The sequence below is a fragment of the Panulirus ornatus genome, chromosome 34, assembly GCF_036320965.1.
Source record: "Panulirus ornatus isolate Po-2019 chromosome 34, ASM3632096v1, whole genome shotgun sequence".
In the NCBI taxonomy this organism is placed as follows: Eukaryota; Metazoa; Arthropoda; class Malacostraca; order Decapoda; family Palinuridae; genus Panulirus; species Panulirus ornatus.
The window spans coordinates 18,897,913-18,912,907 of NC_092257.1; the positions used below are offsets into that span (position 1 = coordinate 18,897,913).

The 14,995-nt window shown below is 47.4% G+C and overlaps 1 protein-coding gene across 6 annotated transcripts in view; it reads right to left on the reverse strand.

The window, feature by feature from the left end:
* Positions 1 to 13,999, reverse strand: part of LOC139759970 (cell adhesion molecule Dscam2-like) — a 42,080-nt gene extending 28,081 nt beyond the window's left edge. For 4 of the 6 annotated variants that reach the window (XR_011715187.1, XM_071682689.1, XM_071682688.1 and 1 more), the window contains exons 1-6: positions 13,892 to 13,999; positions 13,493 to 13,654; positions 10,161 to 10,481; positions 7,308 to 7,427; positions 6,096 to 6,269; positions 1,247 to 1,394 (exon numbers count right to left, since the gene is read on the reverse strand). Coding sequence is in view for 5 of the 6 variants with exons in the window: in XM_071682689.1 (XP_071538790.1) it covers positions 1,247 to 1,394; positions 6,096 to 6,269; positions 7,308 to 7,427; positions 10,161 to 10,481; positions 13,493 to 13,654; positions 13,892 to 13,982 (1,016 nt within the window). In the remaining variant the exon portion in view is untranslated. Of the gene's footprint in view, positions 1 to 1,246; positions 1,395 to 6,095; positions 6,270 to 7,307; positions 7,428 to 10,160; positions 10,482 to 10,551; positions 10,825 to 13,492; positions 13,655 to 13,891 lie in introns of all 6 variants that reach the window. The other 2 variants (XM_071682690.1, XM_071682692.1) reach the window with 2 other exon arrangements.
* Between the last annotated feature and the right edge of the window lie 996 nt (positions 14,000 to 14,995).

A 14,995-nucleotide genomic window follows, 5' to 3' on the forward strand; every position in this document is an offset into this window, starting at 1 on the left:
CGGTGGGTTGAGGAGTAGGAGGAGGAGGAGGAGGAGGAGGAGGAGGAGGAGGAGGAAGAGGAGGAGGAGGAGGAAGAGGAGGAGGAAGGGGGCGTGTCGCCAGATGACCCGACCTTGGACGGCTGGGTGGGGGACCAAGAGAACGCTCTCCCTTGTCATATCTCCCCTAAAGGCACGAGTGCCAAAAGTTCTGATGGGCGATTAGTCTCCCAGTTTGTATGCAAATTTGGGTCTTCAGGAAACGAGACCTGATTAGATCCAGCACCGGAGTCGTATGACGTTATTAACTTGAAGGTCTGAATAGGATGTTATCTTGATCTGCCTTGTAAGGGACGGGGCGCGGCTGGTCCGCCTCACCTGTACCTGTATAACAGACAGGAGAAGGTTCCCTCCCTGTAGAAGGTGGAGAAGGTTCCCTATCTGTAGAAGGTGGAGAGTAGGTTCCCTACCTGTAGAAGGTGGAGAGTAGGTTCCCTATCTGTAGAAGGTGGAGAGTAGGTTCCCTACCTGTAGAAGGTGGAGAAGGTTCCCTACCTGTAGAAGGTGGAGAAGGTTCCCTCCCTGTAGAAGGTGGAGAGTAGGTTCCTTACCTGTAGAAGGTGAAGAGTAGGTTCCCTACCTGTAGAAGGTGGAGAAGGTTCCTTACCTGTAGAAGGTGAAGAGTAGGTTCCCTACCTGTAGAAGGTGGAGAAGGTTCCTTACCTGTAGAAGGTGGAGAGAAGGTTCCCTCCCTGTAGAAGGGAGAGAAGTTTCCCTCCCTGTAGAAGGGAGAGTAGGTTCCCTACCTGTAGAAGAGAGAGAGAGAGAGAGAGAGAGAGAGAGAGAGAGAGAGAGAGAGAGAGAGAGAGAGAGAGAGAGAGAGAGAGAGAGAGAATCTTTTCCTTAATAACTGTTTTTTTCTTTTTTATAGAAAGCCTCACCATACGGGTCCTGTGTAAGGAATCACCCATTACGTTATACATAGATTCAAAAGAAAGACCAAATATAACGAGATCGGATTTTACAAAAGACAGAATCAGAGATAAATCCTTTTTTTCTATATATAACATCAGACCAATACCACAGGCCATGTGAATAATTACAAATACATCATTAAACAAATTCTAAAGCATTTTGTTACGAGGTCTTCAAGGAAAGGCAGACACACCACACCACTGGGGTCTTTCTGTTCGTGGTAGGAATGTAGGCCAGGGAAATAAGACCACACAGGATAACTGGGTTACGGAAGGATGACCAGAATCCTTACCTGTACGACTCTGAGGGCGTGATGATCCTGCCGTCCTTGCGCCATGAGAGCTTCATGGGCTGGTCTCCTGTTACGGGGCAGCGGAGGATGGCGTGGCCCCCAGTACCCACACTCACGTTGGTGGCCCGGCTGGTGAACCTGGGCGGAGCTGCAGATGATCCGGGACGAGGTGAGTGAACTGGTAGTGTATAGTACTGGGAGGGAGAACTGGTAGTGTATAGTACTGGGAGGGTGAACTGGTAGTGTATAGTACTGATTGTGGTAGTGAACTGGTAGTGTATAGTACTGGGAGGGAGAACTGGTAGTGTATAGTACTGATTGTGGTAGTGAACTGGTAGTGTAGCACTGATCGTGGTAGTGAACTGGGAGTGTATCACTGATGGTGGTAGTGAACTGGTAGTGCAGCACTGATGGGGTAGTAAACTGGGAGTGTATAGTACTGATGGTGTTGGTACTGAACTAGCAGTGTGGTCGTGGTAGTAGTACTGAACAGGTAGATACTAGCATCAACAGATATTGACAAGATATTCTATCCAATCCCCTAACACACCCTCTCTCTCATACAAGAGATACATGACACCCTCTTCCAGGAGAAATGTGAAAAGATCAGTTCGCCAACATCATAGCTGGGCGCCAAGCCAGGAGTCATCCACAAAGGCTTCACCTCCAGAATCATTAAGCTCTACGATGAAGTCTTCCAGCCAACACATTCTCTTTTCCTCTAGCCTTCTTCAATTTCCTCCTACATGGCCTCCCATCACCCTCCTGCAAACCAAAGCATGGAAGGTCCTCTCATGTGCACATGGTCCACGCAATCACAACCACAGCACCCTGACGTTAATTCAAGCAACAGCAGATGTCTACATTCTGTCAGAAATCCACTGCCTCCATTTCGACTTCTGGCAGACGTGAAGTCCGACGAGCTACACCCTCCCATACACCTGAATAGTCAACCACTCCCACACAACAAAGCTCCAAGCCATACTAACCACAGCATACAACACACACACACACACACACACACACACACACACCACGTTCACTCCCCACACCACAAACATAAGGCCATAAACACACTCAATGTTCCTTGGACACTTCCTAGCACAGGTGTTGTACATAGAAAAAAAAACAATCCCTCTACGAACAGTTGGTTCACTTCATCCTAAACTACATCTCACCTACAGGATCATCCATCTTGGGAACATATAAGCTGCTGCAAACCACACAAAAAACAGACCAATTAGAACAGTCATCGGCCACCCGACAAATACAGAAACTCAACATCAGCATAATGAAGCAACAATTCTTCAAATAACGTCTCATCTTAAGATGCTCAGCGCTTATTTCTCAGCTGCAGCAGCTCTGGACCTTTCATTACCAGACACCAAACTTAAAGTAGAAATGATAACTTCATCCTAGCCTCACACATCAGCAACTTACAAATCCCCCTCTTCCCAAGCAAACACAAAACTGACAAAACATATACAGACAACAATCACCCAAAAAACACTAGATAACTATAACCTTCCAGCCCAGTCTTAAAATCCCCGTCATTAGACATAAATCCATCTGAAATCACGCTCCCCAGACTTGCACGAGTCACACTTTCTCTCTTGTGTTCTGGACGCCACAATACTGCAAACAACCATTCATCATATCACAAGATCTCCCTCGTAACCCGAGATGTAACACCTTTCGTATTGAGGTCACTGAACGCTTACACCGCTGTCCTGCACACATACACACAACATTAACTATTTCTTGCCCTGTGGTTCCGCTCGGTGGACATGGCGGCCTTCCTAAGCGCTGCGGAAGCCCATGGAAGAGGATGCTGGGTAAGAGGGTAAAGTATATATATATATATATATATATATATATATATATATATATATATATATATATATATATATATATATATGTGTGTGTGTGTGTGTGTGTGTGTGTGTGTGTATTTGTGTGTGTGTGTGTGTGTGTGTGTGTGTGTGTATAATGTATGCATATACTCTCGTAACATGAATATGTAAATTCACAGCTTTATATACATATAATAACTCCTCCCTCGACTAAGTCATTAAGAGAGCTATATCACATGATAGACTCCAAGCCTTTTCCTGTCTCAAACAGACGCAGTTTTCACACAATCTTGATAATCTGTCCTTTATAAAGAGCATTCAGACGGTATTGGCAGTTCCTGGAGACAAGCCAGACTTTGAAGTCTTTAGGATAAAGACACACTTGTGTATGCCTCCTGGACCCAGTGTCTGGGCGACTGAACCCTTACGTAATACTGTATATATCCTTTTCCGTTGCTGTATGGAACTAACCCTCGTGGTGTTCAGATTTTGAGACTAGCCACATAACCACAAGACGTGTGGATTCACACCACAGTCCATGAGTCCTTCCCGTGCCTCAGTACCATACAAACTGTTGACCGTTGTTTTACTGTTGGTCTGTTCGCTGTCTGGGCCTGTTAACAGCTGGGATCACGAGGGTCGTCACACGTCTACCTACCTACACCCAACTAGTCGGAAAAATCCCTGACATATTCTACAGGTGTTGAGGATACAATTCTTAGACCATGTACGCTCTTACTGTGTATATGGCCTCTGTGTTTTATCGTCCATTTTGACGCCATAGATAACAAGACAACTGTGGGAAAGAATTCAAATGTTTCCCTTAAATTACATTAAAAATACATCTATAATGTGAAACAATAGACATTTGAAAAGGCTCATCAAATGTCCTTTCAACTACCACCATTTTCAGACCTCTTTTTTCCCCCCTCCCTCTCTAAGTACACTATGCCTGCAGCCATATACGTTTTCTCCTGTTGATGAAGATTAATTTCCACTTGAGTTTTTTACGTTCACTTTCAATATACTTGCCTTTGTATTAAGGCTGAATCACTCGCATTCATCCAGTCCCTTTGTACACTCCCGTAACCGAGCAGCTTTTTTCTTTAATGCCATAAAAGCGAAACCCGTCCGTGTATGGCCTCATCCTTACCCTCCCTCACACCTCCAGTTGCCTCGTCTACTCCAAGAGCCCTGGCACACTTCACCCTCGCATAGTCTCCAGGGTCTCATGGTTCCTTCAAGTACACAATCCCTAACATCTCCTTCATCCTCAACACGAAACAAGGTCTCAGTAATGTTCCATCTATCCACTAGACCCTTCCATCATCATACATATCTACACCACTTACCCCTCTTGGTCACAATACGTCTCCTCTCTCCATCTCCCGTCAATGCTTCAGGTAGCCATGTAGTAGCAGCAGACTAACCATTTTCTTTAGATATCAGTTTACCCTCACTCTCTTCATACATTTTCTTTACAACCCTTGTTTTCCCACTTTTTCTTTGAATCCATCGATCGTATATACGTTCCCTTGACTTACAATAGTCCGTTTTCTCTGTTGCACCGTAAATATATACCCACCCCCTCACTTGAACAAGAAGCAGATAGGATGATAAAAACGATCACCACCATAAAGGAATGGCCATAGGATCCTAGTGTCATAAAAAATGATAAAGATAAGAAGTGTAGAGGCTCAGGGAAATCATCTACAAAACCATGATTATAAGAAGGTCGAAGAGAGCTCGAAGAAAAAGGGTTATTATTAAAGGAAGTGGCTCTTAACTTCCGCCATCAGAGGATCCATGCCTGAGGGAGGGTAGGACTGGTGATTATAGGAAATGTACGATGAAGTATGAGGCCAGCACCTGCACTGAATGGCACATATGAGAAAACTCCCTTGTAGCCTCTGTGTGTGTGTGTGTGTGTGTGTGTGTGTGTGTGTGTGTGTGTGTGTGTGTGTGTGTGTGCGTGTGTCATCAATATCTATAGAAAGTATCTGATATAAAGGAAAATGGTCAGACTCCACTATTTCTTACAATTCTTGAGTATCTTTGGATACTGTCATCCAATTCTAGTCTACTTCTTCTAATGGCATTAATCTTCCCTTGCCTTAAGTGCGTTATGATATATGATTAATCCCTTGTCTTCCTCCTCAGGTCAAATGATTAACCTTTAATCCCCTTCCATCATATTCCTTTCACCTCGGGACATAGCCCGTCTGTAGCTGGGTTCGGTTTACAGTTCTTCCAGCCGATTTTGTCCCTTTAATCTTCGCTCGCTTTTCTGTGACCTGGATGGAAGGTCACACTCTCTTCTGAAACGTTATCCCACCTCCCATTGGCTTTAGTTCACTTCTTTACCCATCTTGATCATCATCAAAGGGCTGTTACTTCCCCATGACCTGTTCTCAGTTTTTTCCCCTTTGACGTAAGCTCCACTCTCTCTCTCTCTCTCTCTCTCTCTCTCTCTCTCTCTCTCTCTCTCTCTCTCTCTCTCCCAGACTCGCTTCCTCTTCATTCAAGATCGCTTCTCCTCTTTGACCAATGGTAATTAACCCTGAAAAGTGACACACCCAAAACTCTCTCTGGAACTAAGATAATTTCTCCTCCCCCCCCTTTTATTCCCCCCTAAGTACTTTTTTTCTCCCGCGTGACTTACAGCTCAGTTGGAAAACTCGACGAAGAGTTCAAATCCTCTTTGATCCCTCGCTACCTTCACAGTATGTGTCATCTAACCCTTTTTTTTCGATGTCCTTTTTTTTTTTTTACCTTCAGACTCCTGAATTACCTTATATTTTTGGTGGACCATCGTCAAAGACGTATGTTCCCCGAATCTAGAGATACACTCGACCTATATACAACTTCCTGAATTATATTCTTCTTACACACACTCACACACACACACACACACACACACACACACACACACACACACACACACACAAGTCTACTGTTATTCCCGTTGGACATTACTCACTGATCGGCGACCTTACCGTTAACGGTAATCTGGACCACCTTGCTTAGCCCTGCGCCGATTCCGTTGGTGGCATCGCACACGTAACGTCCCTCGGCGTCCTTGGTGACCTGCGTCAGGAGGAGGGAGCCGTTGGTCAGCTGCTGGACGCCGCTGGAACCCAGCAGGTCGCGGTAGCTGCCCGGGGCATCGCCTGCAGAAGGCCAAGGAAGGTTAGAAATGGCTGTTGCTCATCAGTCCCTGAAAAATTAGTTTCTGGTGTATGACTATAACACGAGTTGTTAGCAGTGATATAATCATAACTGCAATTCAGTTATTCCAGTGATATAATCATAACTACAACGCAAATAATTCATTTAACAGAATCATTATAGCAGTAATGATAATTGCTCTGAGCATAGACATCTTATTTACCATACACTAACTTCATGATCTATTCTTCAACCTAAATTATCTGTCTATCTCATCTTCCATGTGTATCTATCACTCTATCTTGAACTCCTTGCCCAAACGTATGGGGTGGATCAAGGGCATATAGTGCTATACACCTTTTATGCACCTTTGGGGGAGAGTTAGAGAGAGAGAGAGAGAGAGAGAGAGAGAGAGAGAGAGAGAGAGAGAGAGAGAGAGAGAGAGAGAGACGCTAATACATGATCACAGTGTATCATTCGTATCATCTGTGTGGTTATACTGATCACCTGCTGCTATACTCATCATCCACAGGTATACTCAGCATGACCCACAGGTATACTCATCATGACCTACAGGTATACTCATCATCGGTATACTCATCATGACCCCACAGGTATACTCATCATCATGACCCCACAGGTATACTCATCATCATGACCCACAGGTATACTCATCATCATGACCCCACAGGTATACTCATTATCATGACCCACAGGTATACTCATCATCATGACCCCACAGGTATATACTCCTCATCATGACCCCACAGGTATACACATCACCATGACCCCACAGGTATATACTCCTCATCATGACCCCACAGGTATACTCATCATGACCCCACAGGTATACTCATCATCATGACCCCACAGGTATACTCAACATCATGACCCCACAGGTATACTCATCATGACCCCACAGGTATACTCATCATCATGACCCCACAGGTATACAGTCATCATCATGATGACCCCACAGGTATACTCATCATGATGACCCCACAGGTATACAGTCATCATCATGATGACCCCACACTAACCATGGTACTTCCTCCAGATGATCTTCGGGGGAGGGAAGCCTTCAGTTTGACAGTGGATCAGGGCCTCGCCTCCTCTGGTCACGCTCTGGTCCACGGGCTCAGACACCCAGCGAGGGGGCACTGTAGTGGTGGTGACACGGGGTTAGTATGTGGTGTGCTGACCACGTGAGCGGGGGAGGTTAATGAGGTGGTGACATGGGGTTAGTATGTGGTGTGCTGACCACGTGAGCGGGGGAGGCTAATGAGGTGGTGACAAGAGGGAGAGGGGGGATGTTAGTGTGGTGGTGACACGGGGTTAGTGTGGTGCTGACTTCGTGAGAGGTTAATGAGGTGTTGACACGGGGTTAGTGTCGTGGTGACCACGTGAGGTTGGTTAATGTGGTGGTGACATTAGGAAGGCTGGTGTAGGGGTGATATACTAAGGTTACCGTAGTGGTCAAACTTAGTGAGCGTTTACAATACCAACGCTGAACTGACGTTGTATTGCTGGGTTAATGTAGTGGTGATGGCGAGTGTGTGTAGTGACGGCTAACCAACTGCTGGATTAATGTAGTGGTGATGGTGAGTGTGTGTAGTGACGGTGAACCAATTGCTGGATTAATGTAGTGGTGATGGTGAGTGTGTGTAGTGACGGTGAACCAACTACTGGATTAATGTAGTGGTGATGCTGAGTGTGTGTAGTGACGGTGAGCCAACTACTGGATTAATGTAGTGGTGATGCTGAGTGTGTGTAGTGACGGTGAGCCAACTACTGGATTAATGTAGTGGTGACTGTGAGTGTGTGTAGTGACGTTGAACCAGTGTCATGTTTGCGTCGTGGGTATATTGTGTTAGGGGAGTGATCGGCTATCTCTATGCTTTTCGTATGGGGCTTTTAGTAGTGTGAGGGCGACACTGGGTTATCGAGGTGGTGGTGGTGATGCTCTTGGGTTACTGGGGAGTGGCGAAACAAGGTTAATGTCACGGTAAATCTAGGATGGTATGGTGTCGCTGAGTTATGGTTAATGGTGGTATAGGCTTAGACGCGTGGTTAATGTGGTAGTGACCCCCTGGTCACTGTGGTAGTGACCCCCTGGTCACTGTGGTAGTGACCCCCTGGCCACTGTGGTAGTGACCCCCTGGTCACTGTGGTAGTGACCCCCTGGTCACTGTGGTAGTGACCCCCTGGCCACTGTGGTAGTGACCCCCTGGTCACTGTGGTAGTGACCCCCTGGTCACTGTGGTAGTGACCCCCTGGCCACTGTGGTAGTAACCCCCTGGTCACTGTGGTAGTGACCCCCTGGTCACTGTAATGGTGACTGTGGGGTGGTGTGGTACTGTGGGCATGGATGGTGAGGTCAGAAACATTGTGGTGACCTGGTGTTGGCATCATAATGATACAAGTCAACATTGTGATAAATCAAATTGATATTGGTACTCATAGTAACTCATGCAAATGAAGAGGGGAGGGAAATTAAGGAGGAAGGAAAAAATCACTCATTAATAAGTTCTGACATCAAAATTCATATCCCTGAGGTGCGTTAGAAGTACACAAAATCCTGCGAAGTGCTGAAAATTCATAAAAAAGTGACGAAGTGGCGATAACCATGGGGGTAAGTATGGATGACATCATCTTTACACTTAATATGGAACTCTGGGCAGACGTGGGGTCCAGTGCTGTGAGGAGGGGGAGAGAGAGAGTGAAGAAGGGTTAAAACATAAGGTGCTGACAAATTATGGTTTTCGGTACAGTACATCATAGACAAAAATGTGCAGTTACAGTAACTGTGCAATAAGTAGCTGGAGTGAGAGGGGGACGTGTGTGGGAGAATATACGTGAGAGTTGCTGCTACTGTTACTGGGCTGGCCAAGACAGCTGGAGTGAGAGGGGGACGTGTGTGAGAGAATATACGTGAGAGTTGCTGCTACTGGTGAGCTGGGTTGGCCAAGACGAGGCGAGCAGCTTGACCCAGAACTCACTCATCCCTCGCTGCTCAGGAGTGTGTGTGTGTGTGTGTATACAGGAGTAGCTGGCGTGTCGGTCAGGAGAGAGAGAGAGAGAGTGAGGAAAAAAGCCATAATTTTAGGTCATCAGAGACAGATACAAAAGCACCAGAAGCTGAATGTGCTAGACAAAGTTACGTACGGGCTGCTTGCTTGATGGGCCTTGGCAGAGGGGGGGACTTACTGTATAGATCTCGTCCACAAGTGTCGAGCCAGAAGCCTTCAGGAGAGACAGAGACAGAAACACTGTTCTTGGTAGACCACTGGGTGGGAGGGAGGGAAAAGGGGGTTGCAGTGTGAGTGATGACTGAACAGGCACGCTGCACACCCTCGATGACCCTTGATGGTATGCGTACGTCGAGTTCTTCTCGACCGATGTCAAGTCAAGGTGTAAATCATCCATGCTTAAAGATCCAGTAAATCCAAAAATGTTGTCTTTATCTTATATTTCAAACACCTCAGGACTAATGGAGGTTCCGAATCTGAGAGAAAGAAAAAAACGGGCTATGAGCCAACTGTGGCTTCTACAGATAAGATTTTTCGTCCCAGTTCATTCTGGATGTATCTAGACTCGAGAGAAGACCTGCGCATGAACGTAACCTGGACACCAAGTGAGCCCCTCCGTCGAGGACTGGTCTCGTGTCATGGTTGGGCGTGCAGCGTACCCTCAGCGGGTGGTGGTGTGTGTTGTGCAGTGTGGGCGGGCGGGCGGCCGGTGCTGGACAAGCAATAACTACGGTGCAGTGCGGCGGTGGCGGCGTCACTACCCCTACGGCACCATGCAGTGGCCGCCAGCGGCATTACTGGCGAGTGACGGTGCGGGTGCGGGCGTGTTGGTGCGGACACGGCTCGTGGGCGGGGTTACGTTACCGCTGACGGTGAGAGGGGCGGTGTAGGTCACGGAGCGGGCGGCATTGGTCGCCTGGCAGGTGTAGTTGCCGGCGTGGGCGGCCGTCAGGTGGGGAATCACCAGGAGGCTGGAGTAGGCGTCTAGGAAGCGGACGTCCACGCCCAGCCTCCCCAGTAGGCGGGGGTCCATAGCGCCCTGGTGGTCGGGGCTGAGCGCCTCGCCGTCTTTGAGCCAGCGGATGGTGACGGGCAGGTCGCCCTGCTCTAAGCTGCAGCTGACCTGCACACGGATGCCGGCAGCCGCGTTCTTCCGAAATGTAAAAGGTCCTATTCTGGGCGGCACTGGAAGAAAAGGCAGGGTTAAGTGGGGACACGCCGCCTGAGGGAATGAGAACGAGGCGGGGGTCTTTACCGTTCACGTAGATCGCCGCCGTCTGCTGGTCGGAGGCGGCGCGGTTGGTGGCGCGGCACGTGTAATTCCCCGCGTGGTGGGGGAGGACGTGCGCGATGCCCAAGTGACTGTTGAAGTCCCCCCACGTGTGCTCGCGGCCCTCAGGCTTGGCGCCGTCCTTGTACCAGGTGATGGTGAGCGGCAGGTCTCCCTCCGTCACCACGCACGTCAGCGTCAGGCGGTTCCCCTCGGACAGATGGTGGTCTTGGTTGAAGGGCAAAATACGAGGCGGCACTGTGCACACCCCACGTCAGCTGGTTACGGGCTAGGGTTTGCTACATGATACATGTATACCTACATACTCACATCTACCTATCTATCTCCTAGGCCAGGGAAGCACAATCTCCTGAGGTGGTCATTATGAGAGTTAATTCGAAAGAAAAAGTCCAGCAACAGCTTTTGATTATCGCTCAGGACGTGAGAGTTATCTATCTATAGTTATCTATTAACAAAACGGTGAGTTATCTATCAACAAAAGAGTGAGTTATCTATTGAAATAACAGTGAGGTATCTATAAACAAAAGCGTGAGTTATCTATTAACAAAGCAGTGAGTTATCTATTAACAAAACAGTGAGGTATCTATTAACAAAACAGTGAGTTATCTATCACAAAACTTTACCTTTTGCTGTTGCGTTGAAGGGAGACATACAACACATATATAACATGACATATCAATTCCTTTGAAAAAATATTTGAGATCCTGTTATGTATCTAACTTGATTCTAAAAGGAGAGACAGAAGGGTTTGAGGTAAAACCCACAACATTGTTATTTCGTTAGATTATATCTAAGTGGTTAATGTTAGAGATTGGCTAACGAGATGAAGTGACTCAAAAATACACACATACACACACACACACACACACACACACACACACACAAATGGTGGGGTCCTAAGAGAGGAAAAACCCCCACCATCCCAATCCGTAGAGGACAAATAGGTAATTACACACACACACACACACACACACACACACACACAAGCACACTGAGATACCACACATAAAAACGGTATATTCTTTAAGCTAGGACCGTGGCAGGCAGGTAATTTTACCGCAACTGTACATACATTCGTGTTACCAAACATCATAACAGCAATAGTCTGGTACAGGTGTGTTGTAACTGCTATCTGCAACTCAGCCGAAAAAATGGGGTTCTTTCACTCACAGAGCTGGAGGCTCAAGAGATACTACTCAAGCGATGATACCAAACCTGTATTGCTCGCTGTCTTTTTTTTCCCTCCGTGCAGCTGTATGTAAGCCTCGGTGAGGAGAGGAGGAGGAGGAGGGACGGCAGGAAGAGGAGGAGGAAGAGAAAGAGGAAGAGGAGGAAGAGGAGGAAGAGGATGAACGGCAGGAAGAGGAAGAGGGAAGGAGGGAAAAAAAGGAATAGGAGGAGGAAGAAGAACGGCAGAGAAAGAAAAGGAGGAGGAGGAGGAGGAGGAGGAGGAGGAAAGATTAAGGAGTGAATCGTAGCCAAAGCTACAGCCTTTATAACAAGTGATATTTATACGACAAATGAGAACCGACTTCAATTCCCTGTACATATTTATATCTACGTTACTGGACACGACCGATAATGACACTCTTGACGAAGAAGAAGGAGAAGAAGAAGAAGGAGAAGAAGAAGAAGAAGAAGAAGAAGAAGAAGAAGAAGAAGAAGAAGGAGAAGAAGAAGAATGAGAAGAAGAAGAAGAAGAAAAAGAAGAAGAAGAAGAAGAAGAAGAAGAAGAAGAAGGAGGAGAAGAAGAAGAAGAAGGATGAGTGAGAGAGAGAGAAAAAAAGATATACGTCATTAACCAGATGTGAAACAATATCTAATTTCCTTTTCGTTGCTCTAAAGCAAACTTTTCCCCAGGCCACTGACGAGAGAGAGAGAGAGAGAGAGAGAGAGAGAGAGAGAGAGAGAGAGAGAGAGAGAGAGAGAGAGAGAGAGAGAGAGACGGGACGACGAAGGAGGAGACAACGAGACACACACGAGAAGTGTGCATCACCTGGTGAGAGATAAGTGTGTGTGTCACTTGACTTTCACCCTTGAATACGACTTCCAGCTTCACTTGACTTGCAACTCTCCCCCTCTCACACACACTCCCTTGAGCACCGCCTCTCTCTCTCTCTCTCTCTCTCTCTCTCTCTCTCTCTCTCTCTCTCACACACACACACACACACACACATTCCCCTGCACGTTCCTGCATACAGAATAAACACCTGAGATCCCCTCCTCTTCCGCGCGTATTTCAATTTTCGCCCTACATATTCTCTTTCCCCTCCGCCAGCCTTCCCCTCTCTACCCTTTTACATCCCATATTCTTCCATCCCCCATCCCTCGGTCGTATATTTATTTCCCAGGCAGTTATTTACGTCATGCTCTTCATTCCTTATTTCAGCTTAAGCTTTTCTTCAAAATCCCCTTCTTCAGTTAGCGTGTCAGGTTTGTGTCTTTCCCTCAACTCCTTATTCTTCCTTTGCTTCACTGCCTTCCAGTTACTCTTCGCTCTCCTTTCTCGTCCCTCTTCTGCACTCTCCTCGTCTCTCACTCTCACCATCCCTTTCACTACTTTCTTTTCCACGTCTGCTTCTCTTCCCTATCGCCGTCACACTCTTCCTCCCTCTCCTCTGCACTTCGCCCTCCCTCTTCATATAATCTCGTTTCCACCTCTTCCTCCTCCTCCTCCTCCTCCTCCTCCTCAATTAGTTTCCGCCTCTTCCTCCTCCTCCTTTCAATTAGTTTCCTCCTCTTCCTCCGCTCATCCCGTTTCCGCCTGTTCTTCCTCCTCTCATTCACTTCCCTCCACCACACTTCCTCCATAAACGTCTCCGTCACTTCCTCACATACGTACTACCCCGCCCGAAGTCTCTCTCTCACCCTCTACACACAAGAAGGAGACAAGTGGTTTACGTACCGAGTACCTTGACCTGGACTGACTGGGTGCTCTTGTCGCCGTGCCTGGTGGAGGCAGTGCAGGAGTAGGTGCCAGCGTCCGTCACCCGCTGAACGTTGTCGATCACCAGGGATCCGTTCGTGTGCACCACCTGCCGGCGACTCACAGGAAGCTGCAGGCCTTCTGCGGGGAGTACATGGGTGCGCGTTATGTATGTATGTATGTATGTATGCATGTATGGGTGTATGTATGAATGCATGTATGTGTCTATGTATGTAAGATTAGTAAACTTTTGCTTTTGAAGCAACTGACGGGGACCATAGCCTCAAGGACTTGTACAGAGGTAGAGTCCAGAATATAGTCCATCACTGAACCCACCAACTTACCAGTGGACGACCACAGGAGCTGAATATTACTGACCTTTGAACCAAGTACGCGAGTGGATGGGGTACCCTCCCACGGGACACGTAAGGACCAATCTCTCGCCCGCTACTGCGGTGATTTCGCCCATTGGTCGCACCACCGGCACACCTGGAAGGCAAGAAGACACCGTCGTAAGCCGACGAGAAGAACGGAGCAGCGAGTGCTGTAGGTGGCAGAGCCAGGCTGGATTAGCAGTGGTGAAAAAGACTAAGAAGACTGTCACATTTCTATCTTGTACCTCCCTTGATGATGTGATTATTACACGAAAGTGCACTTGGGAACTTATCGTGTTTCATTTTCCCCATGGACACCACCCATCTCTCTCTTTGACATTAAAAACACCGATTCAGCATTCCACACGACCCCGTCATGCCCCAAGATGTAACATTCTAAAGTGAGGACACTTAACACTCGTCCCTCAGCTGCTGCATCCTCACTCCACACAACCATAGAGTACACACATCACCACACTTGTCCTGTGGTCTTACCCGGTGGACGTACCTGGTTCTCTGACCGCTGTGGAGGCCCTATGGAAAGGAGGATCCTCAAGCAGGAAGGTGAGGGAAGGCCATGGAAAAAGCAGTTGGGTAATGACTAAAAAAACAACAGTGTTTTTGTACGAGCCTTTGTCGTTCACGCATCTGAATATCTCCTTACGACGCCACGACCCATCTTAAAATTTACCTTGAGCAGAAATCATCTAAAATTGTGCATACATCAGTGGCAAGTGTGACAGATTCAGAATGAGAGAGCACAAAGGCCTCCGAAATACCGAAGGGGACGATAATAGTCCCCATTCAGAGAGACATATACGATGAAAGATTTTCTAAAACCGACCTACCTCTAGGTCCTCATTCGCCTCTCGTCTGTGGAAGAAAGAAACATGTAGGGTCTGTGAGAGGTGTATACGTTGGCGGTCATTTCACTTGGGCAGGATCCTCAACTAACGCCCCTGCTACCAAGGGCTGGAAATGGAGACTCAGTGTATTGGGTGGGTGGGCGTCATTCGTCGAGGACTTACTACCGAAGGTAACGCCGTAGGCAACAATGCTCTTAGTAACAGATGTCTATTATGATGCTAATCTTGGCTTTTGCCCCAAC